The sequence below is a fragment of the Hylobates moloch genome, unplaced genomic scaffold (genome assembly GCF_009828535.3).
Source record: "Hylobates moloch isolate HMO894 unplaced genomic scaffold, HMol_V3 SCAFFOLD_11, whole genome shotgun sequence".
NCBI classification, from domain to species: Eukaryota; Metazoa; Chordata; class Mammalia; order Primates; family Hylobatidae; genus Hylobates; species Hylobates moloch.
In genome coordinates, this window is record NW_026652286.1 from 46,351,138 (window position 1) to 46,376,160 (window position 25,023).

Below are 25,023 nucleotides of genomic sequence, written 5' to 3' on the forward strand. Positions count from 1 at the left end.
AAAAAAATCCCTTAATTCCTATTATCAGCAATTAAACACTCTATAACAGGTACTGAACTAGGTGGTGTGGATATGAAAAATAATAAACCACGATTCCTACTCTTGGGACTGAGCATCAGGTGGTCCTTCTTAGTCAAGGAATGCCAATAGTAACAAAACTGTTTCAGGTCAGTTTAGTTTGGCGTTAATCCTTCTGAAGGTCAGATTCTAAGGGCAGGAAATAGCCTAGATATGTTCTATGTTTATATATCTTTTTTTTTTTTTTGCGATGGAGTTTCGCTCTTGTTGCCCAGGCTGGAGTGCAACGGTGCGATCTTGGCTCACCACAACCTCCACCTCCTGGGTTCAAGCGACACTCCTGCCTCAGCCTCCCGAGTAGCTGGGATTACAGGCATGTGTCACCACACCTGGCTAATTTTGTATTTTTAGTGGAGACAGGGTTTCTCCATGTCGGTCAGGCTAGTCTCAAACTCCCGACCTCAGTGATCCACCTGCCTTGGCCTCCCAAAGTGCTAGGATTACAGGCATGAGCCACTGAGCCCGGCCTATGTTTATATATCTTGCACTATAGCCAGTGTGTGTAACTCAAGGATTTGCAGCCACTGGGGGTGAGGGCATTAGGGGAGAAAACTGAGCAGCCACGTGACGAGCATGGTGCTCCTTTGTGGCGGCATAAGTTTCAGTAAAGATTAAACATATCATTTTTATATTAAAAGTTTTATTATAGAGAATGCAAAATTCACTTACATTTTAAAGACAGAACACACTTCATGTCAGTGGTAGGCTGCTTCTGATTTTGCTCTCAGAACCCCTTCCCCCTTCATCATGCCCCTCTGCTTTAGGGTTATGCTAGTGGAAAAATTTGAGCAGCAAACTCTAGGTATGTCACTTTGTCCCTATTTGGTCACTCTACACATTCTTATAGGTTCTCTTTTATAAGTACATAGTTTGAATAAACAAAGAGGAAAGATGGCCTAATGAATGTATAGTATGGTGAATACTTTAAGGTAACCAATAGTCAACACTAACTTTGTTTCCAACTAGAATTAAAGTCATGCTGTGCAAGGAGTCAGACAATGAGCAATTCTCATCTTACTATTTATACCTCTATGGCTTAGGGTAAGATTCTCTGAGGGACAAATGTGAATAAGATTTCCTCAGATCTTGTGCTTTGGCTCCCCAAGTACAAGGAAACCTGAAATAGAATGTTAGGTCAATTGCCCATTCATTTTGGTTAGTACGACTCTTTCCTCATCAGTTTCTAGAGCAATCTCAGGTGACAAGTGAATTGTAAAAGGCCATAATAAATTAACATATAGCAGTATGCAGACAGACCAAAACAGGTTATGAATAGATTTAAAATTACTTCCTACAATAAGTCTTAAATATAATGACAACATTAACAAAATAACCAAAGGTCCATAGACAAATGTAGTTTATGACTAAGCTTAAAGCATTCTGAATGAATACAGTTGAGATTTCTTATCAGTGAGGTAACAGGGCAATAGTCCTTCACAGTAACAAAATGTGCAAGGGTGCCTAGGAAAAGAGGGAGGTAGAGAGAAAAAGGCATAAAATTAAATGTATCCAAGTGAAGTTTGGATTTTTCAAGCATCACAAATATCAATGGAAAATGTGGAAAAAAATACTGATAGCAGCAGCTCATAGAACAATTTATCCATTAAACTACAGCTAATATCCCTGTTGCATCAATTCCAGAAGCAACTTGCTTAAGAAATGGGAGGTCTATTTCCTATATAAAGACATTCCAAAGTATCCACTCTCTTAGAACCTCTCCATCTGCTAAAGTTTCTACATCCAAATAACAACATACATATTCAAAACGAAAACCTCAAATAACCTAAGCCACTATACATTCTTCAAGATGAACAAAATTTTGTTCAAGTCTCACTTAATTTGCCAGGTTAAATTAAAAATAATAGTGAAGCAGGTAAATTATTCATTGCACTTATGCATCAGTTACTCAAAACACACAAAAATTGTTTTGTGAGTTAAATTCTTCTAGATATGGAGTGAAACCCACATGTTACTTTTAGTGCCCTTTATGACATTTTTGTTCTAACCTGAGTTTTTAAAAAAATGTGCTGGAAAGAAGGACCCTTAAAAAGTCATCTGTATATCTCTTAGTTTTTAAAATTTTTATTCCCTTAAAAATAAAAAAAAGATTTTGAATAGAAGATATTATGAAGATTCCTCCTCAAGAAGTTCCTAAATCTTAAACTTTCCATGCTGTCTTTAAAAAAAAGATCCTTATTCCCTCTGGTTCTGTCTTCACTAGAGATGGAGAACACTACGGCATAGTATTTCTTACTTTGAACCCTTCAATAAAAGACTCAATAAAGCTTTATTAGCAAACTTAGCAAACTATCTCAACAGCTTTCTCCTCTCCAGAGTCAAACAATCTTTATTCCTTGAACTTTTTCTCACAAGTCTTATTTTCTAATCTACATTTTCTTCCTTTTTATTTCTGCTCTATCTCTTCCTGAGTTCTCACATGATTCTGATACAACATTCTAGCAGGAAATGAATCCGTAAAAGGGATACTTTTTCTCACCTCCTAAACCTTGGCCTCATTTTAGTGATCACAATAAAGGAAAATGGTAGGTGCATACTCATCATAACAACAAATAAACACAAGTAAACAGGTGGGACACAGTTTATTCCCTACTGTTATGGTGTTACATTTGCCCTTCACAAGAAGCATTTCCTGTGTCTCTTTATGTTGTTTGCTTATTTCTACTGTTTATTTCCAATGTGTGCTTTGATCTTGCCCTACTAATTCTCTCCTTTTCTTCAAAGCTCTAGAAAATTCCAGTTTTGACTTTCATGCTCAATGAGAATGCAATCATTTTCACAATATTGTTCAAAAAGAAAAAGATAAACAATGTAGTGCCCGAGGCTGAGACCTCCTAGCCAGCACTTCTGTCTCTCCTGGCCAGCTTGGGCTATCACTGAATTTATCCTGTTAGGCAAATGTGCACCTACTACATCAAGCTCATGTTAAGTATCATGCTCAGAAAGACTCATGACAGGCTAGAATAAAATAATTCCCTCAATCGATACACTTCAGGAACATTTGTAAAATTTTGTTAACTTGAGAAAGAACACTTCAATAACTTTTCACCTTAAAATGACTTAAATGTTGCATTATATTAAAGCACTCAAATAAAACTGTTCTCTTCATTATAGAATGACAGTCATGACATGGCTTTAGTAACTATGAATGAGCCGTTGATTCATTTTAGCTTCATTTTTGTTTATCAGTCACTGAAACACAGAACTAAACCAAATATACCTGTTTTTCATATATACAACATTATACCACTTTGCAGAATATACGCCATTTCCTAAATTACAATCTACATTCTTAAAAGCATATAAAACAAAAGATGTTTTACACATTTTAAAAATAAAACAAAAATTCTACACATTTCTTCTCCAGTGCAAAGCCTTTGAAAACAAACTCATTGAGAAAAATGGTGCTCTACATTTAGCTAGCTGTCTATTATCTACAGTCATACAGTTATATAAGATCCAACAATAAGAAAGTAAGGAAGGAACAAATTAACAATAGTGGCAATACAATAGTTGGACAATTAGGTTTGGATTATATGAGCTCAACCAAATGTTAGCTGATAGCTGCAACAAACTAAATCATGATTTAAGGAATGTTCTAATCAGTTCAAACTTTATATTATTATTTTATATGAAATAAATTATCTAATTACAGTGCTATCTCCTATAAGCAATTTATTTAGGTCTTGTTATTGTTATCTCCTAACTATACCCCATGTGTATTCTGAGAACTATGTAGGGCAAGATACATTTTAAGAAGATTAAACAGCATTTCTTTTTCTCTCTCTCTCTTTTTTTTTTTTTTTTTTGAGATAAGGTCTCACTCTGTCACCTAGGCTTCAGTGCAGCAGTGCGATCATCGCTTTCTGTAATTTAAACTCCTGGCCTCAAGCAATCCTCCTGCCTCAGCCTCCTAAAGCACTGGTATTACAGGTGTGAGCCACCACACCCAGCCTAAACAGCATTTCTCTATTAAACCTTTTCAGAAGACTGCATGATCAGCCAAAAGTGACTTTTTTTTTTTTTGAGATGGAGTCTCCCTCTGTTGCCCAGGCTGGAGTGCAGTGGCACGATTTCGGCTCACTGCAATCTCAGCCTCCTAGCAATTCTCCTGCCTCAGCCTCCCAAGTAGCTGGGACTACAGGTGCCCACCACCACACCTGGCTAATTTTTGTATTTTTAGTAGAGACGGGGTTTCACCATATTGGCCAGGCTAGTCTCAAACTCCTGACCTTGTGATCCACCTGCCTCAGCCTCCCAAAGTGCTGGGATTACAGGCGTGAGCCACCGCACCCAGCCCAAAAGTGACTTTTTGAAAAAAATTATTTTCTACACTAAAAAAAGATAAATAATAGTCATGCAATCAGAAATTCTACAGAAGTCAGCAAGATGTTAGACTAAACTGGACCTCTGTTTTAAAACATGTAGTTTTAGTATTTCATAATACTTAAAATTTGGATGTTTTATTCTTAGTAAAATTAACATTACTTCATAAAAGAATAAATCTACTTACAAAAATGTAATTCAAAAGTTAGACTGTCAAATAAATTCAGAGCTCCTTTCTCAGTTCAGATTTTTTTCTGTAACAAAAGGTTTGATAAATGACACAATTCTAATATGAAGATCCTTAACTACATTAAGCCTGCTTTTATTAAGATCTTTATTTATATTCCTAAGATTTTAAAATCAGCAAACTCATTTGATATAGAGGAAGCACCTACAGATTTTGGAAGATTTTCCTTAGCTATCTGAAAATTGACTGATTAAATTATGGTAAATGCAGGAACACTGTTTTTTCTGTTCATACCAGACCCTGAGAAGGCACTGAGAAATTTGACAAGAACAAAGCCAATAGGAGTGTTGCCACTATTGTTTTACGTTCAGTAAACGTCAGAATTTTAAATACATACAGTAAATCTACACTGCACCAAGGGCACCTGAAACAGACATGCCAAAACCACACATTGTAACATCTGTTCTAAACTACAGAAATGCTAAATATCCTATTGCAAATACTCTAATTTGTAAATTAATACCTGTGATGTCACAATGACACTTTTTCATAACAGTCAAGGAAAGTACCATTTTCTTGCCAATTTTATGGAGTAATTTCCTTAACTAACCCTATAATTATATAACATTTACCTGTCTTTTTTTTTTTCTTTTACCATGCTATACACAATTACAAGATACACAACTAGGCTTAATCACTATAAGAAGAAAACTCACTTTTGAACTGTGATGTTTCTGTTAATAGAAGAACAATACGTTACTATAATACTTTTAGTGTAATAACTTTTGTTTGAATTATGAAAAAATTTGAATCATTTCCCTCTAGACCATTTCATTTCAAACTTATACTTTGTTTAGTCTAGCCAGTTGACCAAAAAGAAAGAAAATAAAAGGAAAAAGATACTCGGCCAGATGAGATAGAGAGAGAATGCTAACACAAGGGTCAATGTATGGAGTTCTCGGTTGCTCTGTTCCATATGCCCACACAGTGTCATGACGTATTGGTGTACCCCTAAACAGAACGCCAGATCAGTCCATTCTTACTAGGCTGAAGAAAATTCTCAATCAGAGCGTCAATGAGTTTCTTCAGTTCTTCCTCCAGTAAAGCAGTGTCACTGAGGAAAAGATGAAAAGTTTTGGAATTATTTATTTTCGTAGGCTTAAAATTTATTTAAATTAGTGTTATTTTTTAAGAGGTCCTGACGGAGTCATTAAACAATTGGTAAACAAAAGAGAAATTCACTTAGTTAAAACAAAACAAGACCAAAAAAAAATTACACACAAAGAAAACACTGCTATCACAAACTGAAGTTGAACTGCATTAATAGGAGTTCCTTGGCACATGATAAACAGAGGACTGATGGTATATCTAAAGAATTCTCCTAGGTCAGGAGAATGAGGTTCAAATGGCTTTGAACACTAATACCAGGTGTTAGGAGAAAATGGCTTCCTGAAATACTTTGAAAAATATTTGGTACAGATGTTCTGGAATGATACATCTTTCAGGTAGCAGAAGGAGGTGTAACTAAAATAATGTGATGTTTAAAAAAATAAATATGCACTTAAAAGAAGGCCCTTGAAAGTCATCACTGAGGTGCTGCTGTTGCCCAGAACATTTCGAGGCAAGCCTCTTTTAAACTGCCTTTACAGTCATTTTAAAAGCTATACAACAAATCAGTTCTTATTACTTTAATAATCTTCCTTCATTTTCAACCAGATGTAGTATTACCCAATTTGATTTACTTTAGATTCTGCTTTGAATGACTTCAGGGGCTCTTTATCCCCCCTCCAAAGGAAATGAAATCTATCCTTAAATGCAAAGATTTGGGGAAATACAAAATAGTATAGCTTGGTTGGACTCTGAAAGCAATTCTAAAAAATCTCCTACCCAAATATATATTGGGCAATTACAATATTATAGGAGACAGTACTTTTAATACATTTAAGTAGCCTTTGAATATGTTTATGAAATTAACTTAGTCACAATTCATCCTCTTAAAAGGAAATGAACTGAGCAGATTATGTCAAGTCATATTAGACACAGAAAATGAATATTTGGCAATAAACATAAATTATTTGATGATAATTTCCTTATGTTAATCACGTAATACTTAAAGCTCAGAGAATCTTTCCAAGAATAGAAATTCACTACAATTTAAAAATTCAATTCCCAAATGATGTAGCTGCTTTAAAAAACGGTCTGGCAGTTCCTCAAAAGGTTAAACACAGAGCTACCATATGACCCAGCAGTTCACTCCTAGGTATATACCTAAGAGAAATGAAAACATACATTCACACAAAAACCTGTATGTAAATGTTCATAACAGTATTCAAAACAGCCAAAGAGTGCAAATAATATAAATGTCCATCAAATGATCAATGGATTAAAAAGCATGGCATAGCCATGCAATAGAATATTGTCGGGCCATAAAAAACAAAACTTTAAAAAAAGGAATAAATTCATGCTACAACTGAATCGTGGTGGAACCTAGAAACCATTATACTAAATAAAAGACGGCAGTCACAAAGGCCCACATATTGTATGATTCCATTTATATGAAATGCCCAGAAGAAGCAAATCTATAGAGAAAGACAGTAGATTGGGGTTGCTGAGGGCTGTAAAGGAGGGAAATGGGAAGTGATTTCTCATGGCAATGGGCTTTTGGGGGTGATGAAAATATTCTAAAATTGATTATAGTGATGGATGCACAACTTTGAACATACTAAAAGCCACTGAATTGTACATTTTAAGTGGGTGAGCTGTATGGTATGTGAATTATATTTCAATAAAGCTTTTGTATGTATATCTAAAAAAATCAATTCTCACCTCTGGTCAGGTGATGCACACATCTCTGCATAATACTTTATCTTTGGTTCTGTCCCACTTGTCCGAAGGGTAGCAACACAGCCATTTTGAAAAGTAAATGTAATCATTTGGCTGTTTTTACTCACAGGCAGCACCTATGCAAAATGGCAACAACAGCTTAATTATACTTGGCATCTTTTTCATTTTCTTTCATTTTCAAGAACTGTAAAATATAGTCCACTTATATGAGGTATCTAAAGTCATCAAATTTATAGAAATAGAAATTAGAATGGCAGTTGCCAGGGCAGAGGGTATAGGGAGTTATTGTTTAAAGGATAGAGTGTTTCAGTTTAGCAAGATGAAAAAGTTCTAGAGCTCTGTCGCACAACAATGTAAAGATACTTAACACTACTGAACTATACACTTAAAAATGGTTAAGATAGTTAATTTTTATGTTATATTTTTTAACCACAATTGAAAATTTAAAACATATTTTAAAAGAATTATAAAATACAAATGAACATTACCTATATGTAATAATTCATAAACATACCATTTACTGAGTAGTTAAGGCATTGGGTTATATACCTCACATGCATGATCTCTGGGCCTCAACAATAGTCCTGCAAAGTAAGTATTACCGCCATTTTACAGACGAGGCTCAACGAGAGTAAACAACCCGTTCAAGACAATCAATTAAGTGGTAGAACAAGAAGCGGAAGCCAAGTTCCAAAGTCCAAACTGCCTCTATATTTGCGAAGCATTTTCGCAGTTTGTCAGTCGTCTCCAAAGAGGAGTGCACATATCCTGCATGTATTGGGGTGCAGAAAGAACTCTATTTTTTATAAAAATTAAAAAAAGAAGTGATGTTTTACTGACACTAAATATATGGATTAACACTGGTACTCTTGCTAGTCCACACATCCGTCTGTCGGGGCATCTTGAGGGGACTGTGAGGGTTGTGCTAGGCCAGAGGGGTTGACAGTGGTATCTTTCCTCAGCTGTCCTGAGCCATAAGTCCTGTCCTTGAGACCCCTCTCTTGGTCAGTACATTACCATACACCAGTGACTTAACACAGAGATCTTCCCTTCTTTTTCACCCACAGCCCATAAAGTAGCAAGTCCTTTCTATACTTTAACTCAACTTTATCCAGTTCTTTCCATCACTGCTCCTATATTGAATTCAGGCGACCATCACACCTCATCTAGACTGCTGACACAGTGTACTAACTGATCTTCCTGCCTGGAAGTTTGCCCCTCAAAACCCACTCATCATGCAGGCCATTCTTCTCACCTCGTACTCCAGTTATAGACAACTACCTGTGGTTCTCTGAAAGAGAATATGCTTTTTCATCTCTGGACCTTGTACTTACTGTTCCCTTTGTCTGAAACACCCTCTGCTCCTCCTGCATCTGGCTAACTCCTAATCATACTTGGGAATTCAGTTCAGAACAGTTCTCTAGAAAGTCTTGCATAAGCCCCCAAAGTCTCTTCCATGACATCCTATGCATGCCTCCCCTGGTAGCACTTATCATTTTGTAAATTGCTATTTACTTGTCAGTTTCCCCACTAGACTTTTTCTTGAGTGCAGTGTTTTTGTCATTGCTATATCCCTAGTGTACCTGTGCCTGTAGCACAGAAGGATTCTGATAAATGAATATACAGATGAACATCAATTAATCTGAAACATGGAAAAGAGAGAATTCAGGAAGGCTTTGACACTTACTATGCAACCTTGGGGATAACAGTGCTACCTAACTTACAAACTTGTTGTAAGAACCAGAAGAGAAGAGATGAAAAAGCACCCTGAATAATGAATATCATACACTTTAATGAGAATTAAGAGGGAAAAAAGCATTATACCAAAGGCTACTTGAGCACAGCAAACTAGAGAAATAAAAAGAAGCAAAACATGATTCTTCTCTTCCAGCAATTTTCAAAGATAGAAAAATAGACACATATATACTCATACACAGGATATCAACACCAGGAACTAATATTTGTTGATTGGATAAATATGCAAAAATGGAATATGGGTACTATTCTATACAATAAACTACAGATTTTGCAAAATACATTATGTCCCCAGAATCTTGAGACCACATCAGAACATTACAAATGGAAATTTGGGCTAATAATCATCACAACAACAATAACAAAATGAATATAATCAGCAATCTATGGCATTTCAGTATTTGTTGAGCAGCTACAACATATGCAGCAACTTGGAGAGGCACAAAAGTACATCAGAAAGGAACATGCCATGTACAACACAATGATGACATAAAACAGAAAGTAATAGGAGGAAGGCACACTATGTAATGAAACCTCAAGAGGAAGGTATCTGATTATGAGTCCTAGAGGTCACGTGGAACAGGTGATATTTGCCTTAAGTCTTATAGTGGCTGAGGTATGGGCCTGTAGAAATTGGAAAAATGGGTAAACTAAGGAAACAACTGAACCAAAAATGCAGAAATTTTAAAAAAATGTACACATGTAGGTAAGTAAGTAAGTTGTTCTATTTGGCTGGAGGTATAGGGAATAAGGTTGGAAAAGGAAGTTAGAAAGATGTATGGCTTTGAAATTATAGGCTTTTACAGTTATTTTCAACATTATCTGGCATCATTGCCCATTTTCTCTTTTTCTTTTTCTCTCTCTGCCCCCACCTCCATTCCACACATCTTACCCTGAGGGTAGTATACATGATTATTTGGGAAGTGATAAGGATAAGATCAAAGTCAGAGAGACAAGTTAGCAGACTGAAAAATGCTCTGGAGCAAAACAATGGGTTCTAGTCTTAATGAAACTCACAGGCCTGAAGTTTCACCATTTTATTATAGTATTGATGTAGGTGAACCCCCAAACTGGGGCTCAGCCCAGGAGGGTTCTTGGCTTCACACAGGAAAGAATTCAAGAATGAATCAACAGAGTAAAGTAAAAGGAAAGCAGCTGCTGGGCATGGTGGCTCATGCCTGTAATCCTAGCATTTTGGGAGGCCAAGGCAGGCAGATCACTTGAGGTCAGGAGTTCAAGACCAGCCTGGCCAACATGGTGAAACTCTGTCTCTACTAAAAATACAAAAATTAGTCAGGCGTGGTGACATGCTTCTGTAGTCCCAGCTACTCAGAAGGCTGAGGCAGGAGAATCAGTTGAACCTGGGAGGCAGAGGTTGCAGTAAGCTGAGATCATGCCACTGCACTCCAGCCTGGTAGACAGAGTGAGACACCGTCTCAAGAAAAAAAAAAAAAAAAAAAAAGGAAAGCCATTTTATCAGAGCCACAAAGTACAGGAAAATGGCTGCTTCATAGGCAGAGTAGCACTATGGATTGCTGGCTAGCTATATTAGAACTTCTCCTTAATTAAATGCGAAATAAGGGGCAAGTTATTCACAAATTTTCTAGAAAAAGTGTGAGCAGTTCTTGGAACCAAGGGTTCCTCCCCGTTTAAACCATATAAAGTAACTTCTGGGTGTTGCCATAGCATCTGTAAGCTGTCATGGTGTTGGTGGGGGTGTCTTTTAGCATGCTAATGTATTATAATTAGCATATAATGAGCAGTGAGGGGAACTAGAGGTTGCTTTTGTTGCCATCTTGGTTTTAGCTGATTTTGGCTTGTTTCTTTACTGCATCTTGTTTTGACCAGATCCTGTTGTGATCAGTGTGGTCATGACCAGTGCTTGGAAAACAAGTCCTGCTGATCTCCTATTTCAGTATGAATTATTACAAACTGTTAAAAACTTTTTTTTTTTTTTTTTTTTAAGTATTTACAGGAGCTTCCAGCTTGGTAAACACGTGGACTTGCTGGGAGGCCCCAGGCCCCAACCCCACCCCTAGTACCTTGCCCTATACATCTCTTCCATCTGGCTGTTCCAGAATTGTCACCTTTATAATAAACTGGTAAACATGAGGAAACTGGATTGAATCTCATGTGAAATCTGTCCTGCCTCTGGACTTTTTGGTGACATAAGCCATGAAATTTTCTAAATTGTTTGGAAAAAAAAAAAGGTACTTACTGATTTCTTATTAGGCTGGCTACTGTCATATCCAGTGGTAATGTCCCGTACATGCAATATAGCAAATGTTCCACAAAATTTTGGATATTCTTTTGGAGAATCAAAATTACGAAGCCTTTCAAATATACTTTTGATGGTAGGTGGTTCATAACACAAGAAATAGGAAGTTTTCGAAATATGATAACCATATCTGTGCAAAGATTCAAAGTGCTAAAATTAGATTTCAGATAACTCTTTAAAAAAGCATATATTAAAGAAGATCAGCCTACTACAGTATTTTATAGAAAGTGGCAGTCCTTAATTCACATAATTTTAATACTTTTAAAAAAAGGATCGACTATTCTTCAGAAACAAATTTAGAAAACTAAGGGTAGGACAATAAAAGAAAAATCTAGCATGTGAAATTCATAATAGTAGAACTTACTTTTCATAAACCTTAACCAGTTGCTGTTTCAATGTTATATTCATGGTTTCCAGGTAAGATGCCATCTCAGCAACCACAACAGCTGCACTCACCCCATCTTTATCCAAAACTGAAGTTCCACAGAGAAAACCTGAGGATTGAAAACCATCACTAGAAAAGAGGAAAACTTAAGCCTATAATTTCAATAGTGTTACATTTCTTCAGAAGGACCAGGAAATTTAAAAGCCTAGTAATAGATGAAATTCATCAATACTGAGTGTATTTAGGGGACACTTTCGTTCTTTTTTTTTCTGATAAGAAATGTATCTACATATTTCTCATTCTCTGTAGTTTTTACAACTCAAAATATGAAACCAGAACACAAAAAACTCCTCCTACAGAATTACATTTTTAAAAATTATCAATCAAATTTCAAAGATTTTAATATTTACTACATACCAATAGACTCTTCGAATGCAAAAAGGACTTCTTTCCCATTTTCCAGGAGGTCTATTATCCTACTTCCAATCCATTTAAAACCTGGTAATGTTTCCTGAAATGCAGAGGAGGCCACTCTAGTTAAGTGACTGTCTCACAAATACCCATTAGAGAAAAATCTGCCACTACATGCACACAACATTCATATAATGATCTTTACTATAGTCTTCAGTCCACAAAGATTTATAAAGAGTAGCAGACATACAGTAATAAAGCGCCATAAATACACACACTGCTACTACTAATGACCTACTATTTATAGATTATAGTACTAGGTGATTTACACAAAATATAAACCAGCATTTATAAGTGGTGCTTCATATAGTCACAAAGTAACATGAATAAGCACATACACTACGATCACCTACTATTAAGGACTGAACCAGGTGCTTTACATTATCTTTTTTTTTTTTTTTTTTGAGACGGAGTCTCCCTCTGTCACCCAGGCTGGAGTGCAGTGGTGCAATTTCAGCTTACTGCAACCTCCGTCTCCCAGGTTCAAGCGATTCTCCTGTCTCAGCCTCCTGAGTGGCTGGGATTACAGGTGCACCGCCACCCCCAGCTAATTTTTGTACTTTTAGTAGAGACAGGGTTTCACCATGTTGGTCAGGCTGGTCTTGAACTCCTGACCTCGTGATCCACCTGCCTCAGCCTCCCAAAGTGCTGGGATTACAGGCGTGAGCCACCACATCTGGCCCCATTATCTTTTTTTAATGCTCAAAAACACTATCGCTGAAACACAGGCTTGAAAGATAAGTCAATCTGTCCAAAATTATACTGCATATAAGAGATGGAGTCAAGATTCAATTTCAAGTTTCTGCTTCTCAGAAACTGTCCTTTAAGCTATATTATAACCACTAATATAAGAGTGCCTATGAAAGTTGGTGGATTTACTCTCCCTGAGTAATCAATCAAAGGTCATGAAGCTTTTTAGAGATGCACTTTCAATATTAGCATAACATAAGCTTGAACCAAGTGTACCTTCTCATAACACTATGTCCTAACTATTAATAAAACCACCAAGACAGTTACTAAGTACTTCTTTAAATAATTAGATTTGAGGACTTTTCATCTAATGAGCTACTGTTCACTTTAAAGACACAGAAAGACTTTTAGAGTCAACAGAAAGAATATGTGATACACCCTAATACTAAAGCTCACCATTACTAACTTGTTTCCTAATTCACCTTTCTACCTCCTTACTACAAAATAAAAATTAAAAAGTCAAAAACCTCCCTGCTACAACAAAAACAAGCAAATAAAATTATAATAGTGGTCTTTAGAATTGTTCTTTTTTCTCTTTTGTGCCCATTATACTTCTTCTTGCTATAGACATAAACTAGGAAAACATCAGAATCTTGGGCGTGAATAAACTTTCAGTATCTTCTATTTTGCTATTTGTGTTTTAGAAAGTATAAGGTTGAAAGCTGTATTTCATAAAGCCAGGTACAATTTTCTTTTACTCAGTCAATTAGTGTTAAGACCTGTAGCCTGACTGTGGCTCAAGAAAAATGCCCAGGGACATTTTCACTGATATTTGGCAAAGATGGCAGAGAAAAAGCAATTTAGTTCCCATAGCTGCAAAAATGGTCAGCTTAAGGGTCTTAAGGTCATAAGGTTAATGATCTGGGCTGAGAGAGAGCCACTGCTTGTTTTTTGGGATGTAGGATCATTGGGTCTTACTATGCAATTTAGAAGACTACTTGAAGTTCCTTAAGACCATGCTTGAAGAGAATAAACAAGGGGTTGATGACACCCACAACTTTTTGGAGAGAAGTCTAAGTTACTGATGGGGTCACCAGGAGCTATATTTTACCTGTCTGAAAACCAGATATTTGTTGTATGGAATAATAAGTATTAATGTAATTTTTAAAGAATATCTTATCTTAGTCCCAGAAATTCATATATAGTACTGGATGAATTTTGGCTTAAGGTGTCTAAGTTATCAAAAGAGACTGAACAAGTGTTAACAGAATTAGAAAAATAAGTGAATTACAAATGAAATCAATGAAAGTCAGTTTTGGTGGGGAGATGTCTTTAACATACAGAAATAGGTTTTAAAAAGTAGCCCACAGATATTATCGATTCTTACTTCAAAATGAAATCCTTCTTTAAGCGCAATTGCCTTCAAAATTTTAGAAGAGACTGTGGTGGCTAACATATAAACGTTTTTCACATCAGCATTTCTTGATTTATTTTTCTTCCAGCAATCAAACATCCACCATCCAAACAAAGCTGCCAACTCATTCCCTGTGAAAACTTTCCAACAACCACTGTAGAGAGAAGGAAAACACAATGTCAAGACCTTTCTTCTCATTAAAACTTCTTGACTCCAAGGCCCACAAATTACCATCCTTCAGTTAGGAAAAATAAAAAACTATCATATGGAATTTTTGAGAAAACATTTATTACTACTACTTTTCTAACTGACCAGGGGTGATTTTACGGTAGGAATGGTACAACGTCTTTTGGAAAATTATTGTATTATTACATTTATTCTTTTACTTAATGAGAGAAAAAATTATGATAAATAGTTAAGCCTTTCTATTTAAGGACATTTGTCACATTATAATGGTAAAAATACACAGCAGCCCAGAGGACTAAGATTAGGAAATGGGTGGCTCACGCCTGTAATCGCAGCACTTTGGGAGGCCAAGGTGGGAGGATCACCTGAGGTCAGGAGTTCGAGATCAGCCTGACTAACATGGCAAAACCCCACCTCTACTAAAAATACAAAATTAGCCAGGCGTGGTGGCACATGCCTGTAGTCCCAGCTACTTGGGAGGCTGAGGCAGGAGAATCGCTTGAACCTGGGAGGCAGAGGCTGCAGTGAGCCAAGATAGCACCACTGCACTCCACTCCAGCCTAAGCAACAAGAGCGAAACTCTGTCTCAAAAAAAAAGAAAAAGAAAAGAAAAAAAAAAGGTTAGGAAATAACTACATCATAAAGCGATCTGTTGGGATATTATGTCTTTGTAAAAATTAATATTTTCAAAAAATATATAAAGTCAGGGGAAAATGCTCACACTGTAAGCATTACACTTAAGCATTACACTGTAAACATTTTTTGAAGCATTTTGTACAATTAAAGTGGAAAATAATCAAGATATAAAACTATGATCATAATTTAATAAAAACAAATATATCCTTAAATATTTCAATTAAAAAGACAGGAAAGAATTGTCAAAGTGTCAACTTAGGTGGTTATTTCTGGATAATGGATTTATAGGAAATTTATGTTCTTTTCTTATCTTTTCATTATTTTCAATGAGCCTGTAAGACTTAAAATACATTGCTTTTCAAAGTTCAAGCTTTTAATCAAATAACAGATTCTACATACTTCTCCTGAAGTTCTGCTGCTGCCAGTCTGTCTGCATCGGGATCTGTGGCTAGCACTATCCGGGCATTTTCTTTCTCTGCCAGTCTCAGGGAAAGTTCCTGAAACAGTGACCCAAAAAGCTGGATTGTACTGAAGAACCTAAGTTCAATGTTAACGTTCCTGTATGTAGGCACAATGTTAGTGATAGGAATTTTAGAAGGCATAGAATTCAGCTACGTTTAAAATAAGAAGCCAAAAGTAGGGACACCCACCATAGACATTTCAAACAAAACACAGCCTATGACTCCAATACAATTAAAAAATGTAAACTACAGTCCTTTCTGCTTTTGTAAATAATCTTTGAATTGTCAATGAGTTCTATCTATTCTGATGGTTTAATAAACTAATAATAATTTAAATATTAAAAAAAATACCAGCACAGATTCTCCTTCTTCAGGATTTGGACATTTAACAGTAGAAAAGTCTGGATCAGGATCTTTTTGTTCTGGTACTGGAATTGGAGGCTTAAAACCAAACACTTTAAAAGCCAACTGCACATAGTCATGTCCGACCCCATGAAAAGATGTGTGCACAAATTTCAAGGTGGTCTTCGAGTTTAACTCCCTGTAAAGGAAAATCAACATAAGATCATGATTACAAAACTTACCTTTGATATAATTAAAAACAATCAAATTCTAAAAAATGTGATTAAAGCCTTCAGCAGAGGTCTAAGATACTCAAACAAATCAAGAGTATTAACTTAAAGATCAAGAGTTTTAATTCAACAGCATTCTCCCTTTGTGGCTCAACTTCCTGACCTGGACAGCTGCCTTCCATATGCTGTGCCAATACCCTGAACAAGCTAAGCTTGTATCATCTAAGTAAGTATCATCTCTCACTAGACCATCACAAACACTTCCTAACTGGTCTTTCTCGCTTGCCAGTAGACTCCTCATTTCTTCACTTCCAGTTTAGATTGCAAGGTACCTAATTATATTCACCTTCTTATATGTCACTCTGGCTACTTTGACCCTCCAATACCCCAAACCTTGTTGAACCCAAATGTGTACCTTTTCCAGGCTTGCACCAAAATAGTTGAATATTGCTAGAATAAATCTCACAAAAGGATTGAACAGCTTCACTCTGAATGGATACTCAATACTGTCAGGCAATCCTACTTTGTTACCCAAAAAGCTTACTTTTTTACTCTCCAAGATGGTGACTTAATTAGTACCTTCTCTTCTCTCCTTATTCCTTCCCTCCCCCTTCACCTCATACATCATTGAGACACAGAGCCATTTGATGGGAACTTCCTAATCATCCCACACCAAACCGACAACCCATATTTTTTCCTTCTTCCATCTGATAATAATGAGGAAGCGTTCTTTGTATCAAAGGTCAACCCCTCCACTTCTGCTCTGGTCCCCATCAATTCTCACTTGAGAACTTTAGTACATGGATAATTCTCTCTCGCCGGCATCATTTCCATTAGCATCTAGTCTCTGTTTCTTTGGTCTTTTCCACAGCAAAACTTTCTACATCCTAACCTACCATTTACTAACTATTCCCCATAAAAAATACAATTTATTATAAGATAAATAATAAAAATAAAATGTTATGACAATTTTCAAACATATGCATAGGAAGACAGAATATCTAACACCATATACCCATTACCTCACTTCAGTGTTTCCATAGTCTGTCAATCTAGTCTTGTTTATTCAAGATATATTACTTTACAAGAAAATGCTTTAGTATTTAAAAACATAACCATATTATCATCATTACATCTAACAAAATCAACAATAATTTCTTTCCTCTAATACCCTATCTGTGTTCAAATTTTCCCCAAGTGTCTCAAAAATACTTTTAACAGTTGTTTTACTTGAAGCAGGACCTGAATGAGGTTCCATATAATTTGATTGCTATGCCTCTCAAGTCTCTTTTAATCTATAAATGTTCCTCCCTTCCTTCCCCAACCCAAATGTCATTTATTGAAGAAACTGGCCCATTTGTCCTGTAGAATTTCCCATATCTCCAATATGTAGACTGCATCCTTTTGGTATTAACATGCTCTTCTATCCTATTTTTTCTGTAGATAGGCAGCTGCATTTAGAGGTAACATTAGATTCAGTTTCATTTCTTTGGGCAAGAATAGGTGCTGTGTGTTTTCTATTGACTCACAGGTGGAAGCACACAATTTCTACTCTACTTTTAATGCTGTTAAACTAAGATTCACCAGTGTCAGCCTAATCCTTCCATCAAAAAACTTCCCATCAACATTTCACCTATGGGTCTTAGCAGCCCTTGATGAGAATTACTTAGATATATTATTTATTACAGGTCACAACATAGTGATTTTGAAAATTCTATTATTCCTTCTGCATTTATTGTATTTTTCTTTTAAAAATAATGATCCTTCATCAACCATTTGATTAGTCCTAAAATTCAGTTCATATAGAAAAGGCAGAAAAAATTAAGAGAAAGTTTCAAACATTTATTGATTTTCAGAAGGAAAATGTAGAATTTATCAAATTTCAGCATGTGTGATTTTTAGTCCAGCAACTCCCAAAGGTGACCAATAAAGTGCTTTTTTAGTATTACTAACAGTCATGGGCTTTTTATGTTTAATGTTTTAATTCACTGAGGTGATTATTCTTTTTGATGCCCAACTATCCAATCTTTGGTCAGTGGGAGTCCCTTCAAGTTGGCTCCCAGATCCTTTTGATATGACCCCAGTATCTTTGAAAGCTAGCCCGCTTTACGGCAAGGAAAACAAAGGTATCTCAGCCTCATTTAGTACATTTTCTGCCCCAGTCCTTGATGAGAATCAATTTCTCCAATGAGCCCTGGTTCCTTTTACTAGGAAATGGTATTTAGAAACCACAATCTGGGCTTTAGGGGTAGGCATAGGCCTTTTTAGTAACAGAACTGGTATTTTAGCATTTTCGTTAAATAAAACGTATTTCAAATTCAAATTTAAAATTATAATTTTAAAATTATTTTATTTGATTTTATATCTGTCTCTCTTAAACTAAAATCTTAGATCCTAGTGACATTAACATAATTACCCATTTGTTTTATAATATATATGTGTACATCTATATATTTATTTATATCTACATCTGTAAAACTATCAATATTACCACTAACAGTACAGCTATCAAATACAATTTGAGGTTTCTTTGTAGTTCTTTATCCTTAGGACATATCCCACTAGAAATGTATAGTTAATAACTGTAAAGTCACTTGAAATAATTCTTCTCTGTGTAATTATGCCTTCAGCTTGATAAATAGTTAGGTTCACTTGTTAATTTGCTTTTGCCCATATACTCTTTAAAAAACAAAAATATAAATATGAAAAGACAGAAAGGATAAAAAAGGAATCAAATTCTTTTTAGATTGATTAGAGCTGGTAGCATTTAGCTAGTATTACTGTCACTTATCATTTTAGACAGAGAAGCAAACAATTGATAGCTTGATGGGTATACTTTTGAAATTAAAATAAAGTTGAGAAAAAGCTAAAATTATTTTGTAGGATAGGAAAAATACACTCAGCTAGCCAGGATTCTTCCTAGCAATAGTGTTAGCTATTTACAGAAGAGTTACAGAGATAATTATGGAAATACAGAAATGGTTAAGGAAAAATAAAATCTTAAAAGAAATATACTGATCTAACACAGAGGAAATACATATATTTAAGTATAACTTGTTTAACAGCTTTATTGAGATATAATTCATATACCATATAATTCACCCATTTAAAGTGTGCAATTCAATGGCTTTCTCTATATTCATAGAGTTGTTCAACCATGACTATGATCAATTTTAGAACATTCTCATTACTCCTGAAAGAAACTCTAGGCTGGGCATGGTAGCTCACACCTGTAATCCCAGCACTTTGGGAGGCTGAGGCAGATGGATCACCGGAGGTCAGGAGTTCGAGACCAGCCTGGCCAACATCATGAAACCTTGTCTCTACTAAAAATACAAAAATTAGCCAGGCATGGTAGTGGTTGCTTGTAGTCCTAGCTACTTCGGAGGCTGAGGCAGGAGAATTGCTTGAACCCGGGAGGCAGAGGTTGCAGTGAGCCAAGATCGCGCCACTGCACTCCAGCCTGGGTGACAAGAGCGAGACTCTGTCTCAAAAAAAAGGAAAGAAAGAAAGAGAGAAAGAGAGAGAGAGAGAAAGAAAGAAACTAACTCTATAACCTATAGCTTCCAGCCCCCAACCCTTTCATTCCTTCCAGCCACAAGTAACCTCTAATCTATTTCTGTCTCTATAGATTTGCCTATTCTACATATGTCATATAAATGGAATCATACAATATGTGGTTCTTTGTGACTGGCTTCTTTCACTTAGCATGATGTTTTCAAGGTTTATCCATGTTGTAGTATGTAAGTACTTCATTTATTTTTATTGCTGAATAATATTTCATTGTATGGATATACCACATTTTATTTATCCATTCATTAGTTAATGGTTACTTGGGTTATTTCCACTCTTTGACTCTTAATGAGTACTATTTATCTATAATTTTAATCTAATAAATAGACAACACTTTTTATCACTTTTTCTTCTCCTCATTCTTTAATGTTATTCTGAAGTAGTATTATCTGATATTCTCACTTGGATACCTGTAAAAACAGATCTTTTTCAGATCTTCCATGTATCTCCTGCAAATGTCCTGCAGAGGGTCTCTCTTCAGCGGGCTGGTATCCACTAAATTATCATTCCAGGAACCATTCCAGGGTTCCACACATTCTTCTATACATTTTAGAATTTCTTTATCATGAGGAGACGTGATCTGAGCACCAGTTTCCCAGTAAACCTAGATGATAAGTAAATATAACCATAATTACTTAAAATGCTTGCCAGATCTTTTCTTACCTATAGTAGAGATCTTCAGCTTTATTAAAAAGCATATCAAATTGAGGCCAGGTGCAGTGGCTTACGCCTGTAATCTCAGCACTTTGGGAGGCTGAGGCGGGCAGATCATGAGGTCAGCAGATCGAGACCATCCTGGCTAACGTGGTGAAACCCTGTCTCTACTAAAAATACAAAAAATTAGCCGGGTGTGGTGGCAGGCGCCTGTAGTCTCAGCTACTTGGGAGGCTGAGGCAGGAGAATGGCATGAACCCTGGAGGCGGAGCTTGCAGTGAGCTGAGATCGCGCCACTGCACTCCAGCCTGTGCGAAAGAGTGCGACTCCGTCTCAAAAAAATAAATAAAAAAAAATAAAAATAAAAATAAAGCATATCAAATTGATCAAGTAAAAAATGTCAACATAGGAGGACTAATTTAATAAATATTAAAAGATATAGATAGGAATGACTCTACAGGGACTCTTCAATCAAACGATTATATGTGATTTTCTTTTAGAAGTATACCTTAATAACAATATGAGTAAAATACAAGCAGGGCTAATTATTATGATAACATTATAATATGCATATGCCATAGTGTCCAATTATACTCTTAAACCTATAACTATCTACTAAAGATAATCCAAGAAACCACAGAATATTCCCTAAAACTTGATACTATTTAACTTAACATTATAAAGTAGTTATATTATGTGATATAGAAAAAAGTCATCTTTCTATTATAAAGTAGAATTTATATCATATCAAATATAGTTTATTAACAATTAACATGTTAATTATCCATATAAATTTCAATGAGCTTTCAGTTTGTCAAGTAGTCTGATCAATAAGGCATTAGGAACAGTTACCAAAAAAAGCATGAAAATGTAATTCTATTAATTTATAGGATTTCAAATTTGGAAGGTTAGAGAGTATCTATGGTGACTTCTACCATGTATATGACACAAATCCCCTCTATTGCATCCTGAATGAAGGAGAGAAGAATACATTTGAATCTGTACTATGTACTAATCTCTATGCAAAGAATATGGTTAACCAGATGACCTAAAAACCTGTTCTCTATAAACACCTCAAAATGCTACATAAAACAGAGAAAACATTATCTTAAATGCACAGCATAATTCACAAGAGGAAAGGGATAACTCCAGGCAGTGAGAAAAAAATAATTAAAAAGCAGAATGATAAGCCTGTGGGACTTATATTGTGGTTACCTGGGGTTTGAGAACTGTCCATTTATCTGGTTCTTGGATTGTAATGCCCATGTGCGAGGTAGGGAGTTGGAACTGAGACCCCCAAATAAAAATGGCATCCTTGAAGCATTTCACTCTCAGTGAAAATGCAGAATAGAAAAAGTCCTGTCCACTATTATAGAGATCATGAGGAAGCATGTCTCTTCTTGAGTTCTGGGTAATTAAAAAAATTTTCAAATCCAAGGTCTGCACTTAAGTTATTTTAGGATGAGAAACAATAAATTAACACAGAAACTGCCCCCAGTCAGTGAAACCCTTGAGTTTCTAGCAGAATTTTTAAAACAAACAAAAATCCCAGAATGTTTAAAACAAACAAAACTGTTCTGGAGGGATGCTCCCACATTTCAAGCCACAAAAAAGATTCTCTCCGTAAGTCCTGAAAGCTCACATGAAAATTTATAAAACATAAGAAAAAAAAATCCTATTCTTTCTCTCTGTCCCCTTCTCCTTGCCTTGTCTGTGGACGTGATGCCTGGAGGTACAGCAACCACCCTGTGATGACCATGCTTGAGGGTAAGGCCAGAAAAACTGCAGAGAAACAAAGCCTGACATCATGGAGCAACAGAACCATGCCTGTGGCCACCTACCTCTGGACGTTTTGTTAGGTGAGAAAAAGGAACTCCTATCAGCTTAAGCCGCTTTTGTTGGTTTTACTTAATCTGCACCAGAAAGCATTCCTATCTGATATAGTAACATAAAAATTCATGCAACAAAATATGTCCAGGAATAAACATTAAAAAATATGTGAAAAATCTAGTTTAAAAAAACGTTTAGGTCAGTTTACTCCTTTCTGCCCATGGATGCTGCTGAGGAAGCATCATTAAAGTCTCTCTTCCCCCCTGCTGTCATGTCTAAGTCAGAGTCTCCTAAAGAGCCTGAACAACTGAGGAAGCTCTTTATTGGAGGGTTGAGCTTTGAAACAACTGATGAGAGCCTGAGGAGCCATTTTGAGCAATGGGAATGCTCACGAACTGTGTGGTAATGAGAGGCCCAAACACCAAGTGCTCCAGGGGCTTTGAGTTTGTCACATATACCACTGTGGAGGAGGTGGATGCAGCCATGAATGCAGGGCCACACACGGTGGATGGAAGAGTTGTGGAACCAAAGAGAGCTGTTTCAAGAGAAGATTCTCAAAGACCAGGTGCCTACTTAACTGTGAAAAAGACATTTGTTGGTAGCATTAAAGAAGACACTAAAGAACATCACCTAAGAGATTATTTTGAACAGTATGGAAAAAAATGAAGTGACTGTAATCATGACTGACCAAGGCAGTGGCAAGAACCTTTGATGACCATGACTCCGTGGATAAGATTGTCATTCAGAAATACCACACTGTGAATGGCACAACTGTGAAGTTAGGAAAGCCTTGTCAAAGCAAGAAGAGATGGCTAGTGCTTCATCCAGCCAAAGAGATCGAAGTGGCTCTGGAAACTGGTCGTGGTCGTGGAGGTGGTTTTGGTGGGAAGGACAACTTTGGTTGTGGAGGAAACTTCAGTGGTTGTGGTGGCTTTGGTGGCAGCCATGGTGGTGGTGGATATGGTGGCAGTGGGGATGGCTATAACGGATTTGGTAATGATGGAAGCAATTTTGGAGGTGGTGGAAGCTACAGTGATTTTGGGTGGGTGGATCACCTGAGGTCAGGAGTTCGAGAGCAGCCTGGCTAATGTGACAAAACCCCGTCTCTACTAAAAATACAAAAATTAGCCGGGCGTGGTGGCATACACCTGTAGTCTCAGCTACTCGGGAGGCTGCGGCAGGAGAATTGCTTGAACCCGGGAGGCAGAGCTTGCAGTGAGCCGAGCTCTCGCCACTGCACTCCAGCCTGGGCAACAGAGCGAGACTCCATCTCAAAAAAAAAAAACAAAAAAAAATTTGGACCCATGAAGGGAAGAAACTTTGGAGGCAGAAGCTCTGGCCCCTATGGTGGTAGATGCTGATACTTTACTAATTATGAAACCAAGGTGGCTATGGTGGTTCCAGTAGCAGCAGTAGCTATGGCAGCAGTAGCAGATTTTAATTACTGCCAGGAAACAAAGCTTAGCATGAGAGGAGAGCCAAAGAAGTGACAGGGAAGCTATAGGTTACAACAGATCTGTGAACTCAGCCAAGCACAGTGGTGGCAGGGCCTAGCTGCGACAAAGAAGACATATTTTAGACAAATACTCATGTGTATGGGCAAAAAACTCAAGGACTGTACTTGTGACAAATTGTATAACAAGTTATTTTAGTTCCTGTTCTATGGAAAGTGCAAAGCATTCCAACAAAGAGTTTTAATATGGATTTTTTTTTTGCACCCATGCTGTTGATTGCTAAATGTAATGGTCTGATCATGATGCTGAATAAATGTGTCTTTTTTTTTTTTTTTTAATGTGCTGTGTAAAGTTAGTCTACTCTGAAGCCATCTTGGTAAATTTCCCCAACAGTGTGAAGTTAGAATTCCTTCAGGGTGATGCCAGGTTCTATTTGGAGTTTATGTAGAACTTGCTTGGGTAGATAAATCATTGTCTTCAGAAACCTTGGTGTAGTTGAACTGATAATTACTGTTGTGACCTGAACTTCACCATTAAAAGGGATTACCCAAGCAAAATCATGGAATTATTGGTTATAAAAATGATTGTTGACACATACTATGCAATATATCTTAATTGAATAATGTTACCCGATAAAATTATAAATGGGTATGAAGCTTGTGTATCATCCATTATCATGTGTAATCAATAAATGATTTAATTATCTTGGAAAAAATGTTTAAGATGCTAGTAAAGAATCTAAAAGAAGTCTTGAAAGAACAGAAAGACACACCCTATTCTTGAATAGGGAGGCTCAAAATATCGAGCCTCTCTAAATTAATATATAAATAAAATATGATACCAATACAAATGCCAAAATAACTTTTTTTTCAAATGGGAAAAATACCATAATATCATGCATGGAAAAATATCATAAATAAAGTCAAGAAGACTGGGAGGAAATGTCTGCAAAACAGATGGCCAAGAGCTACTTTTTACATTTAAAGAGTTCCCATAAATCAATAAGAAACAGCAAAAGAATAACGAGCAAATAGTTTAACAGATGAAAAACTATAAAACTCCTAGAAGATATGATGAGAGGAAGTCTAGAGGATCTTGGGTTTGGCAATAACTTTTTTTTTTTTCAGACGGAGTTTCGCTCTTGTTGCCCAGGCTGGAGTGCAATGGCACAGTCTCGGCTCACTGCAACCTCCGCCTCCCAGGTTCAAGCG

The 25,023-nt window shown here is 36.3% G+C and overlaps 1 protein-coding gene across 5 annotated transcripts in view; it reads right to left on the reverse strand.

The window, feature by feature from the left end:
- Window positions 1-241: 241 nt before the first annotated feature.
- The window catches only part of PGM2L1 (phosphoglucomutase 2 like 1), a 68,334-nt gene continuing 43,552 nt past the window's right edge, over window positions 242-25,023 (reverse strand). For 4 of the 5 annotated variants that reach the window (XM_058446752.1, XM_058446755.1, XM_058446753.1 and 1 more), the window contains exons 6-14: window positions 20,285-20,478; window positions 16,081-16,270; window positions 15,668-15,765; window positions 14,420-14,600; window positions 12,289-12,382; window positions 11,851-11,980; window positions 11,427-11,616; window positions 7,436-7,569; window positions 1,515-5,723 (exon numbers count right to left, since the gene is read on the reverse strand). In XM_058446752.1, coding sequence (XP_058302735.1) covers window positions 5,621-5,723; window positions 7,436-7,569; window positions 11,427-11,616; window positions 11,851-11,980; window positions 12,289-12,382; window positions 14,420-14,600; window positions 15,668-15,765; window positions 16,081-16,270; window positions 20,285-20,478 — 1,314 coding nt within the window. In that variant the 3' untranslated portion in view covers window positions 1,515-5,620. Of the gene's footprint in view, window positions 5,724-7,435; window positions 7,570-11,426; window positions 11,617-11,850; window positions 11,981-12,288; window positions 12,383-14,419; window positions 14,601-15,667; window positions 15,766-16,080; window positions 16,271-20,284; window positions 20,479-25,023 lie in introns of all 5 variants that reach the window. The other variant, XM_032166931.2, reaches the window with a different exon arrangement.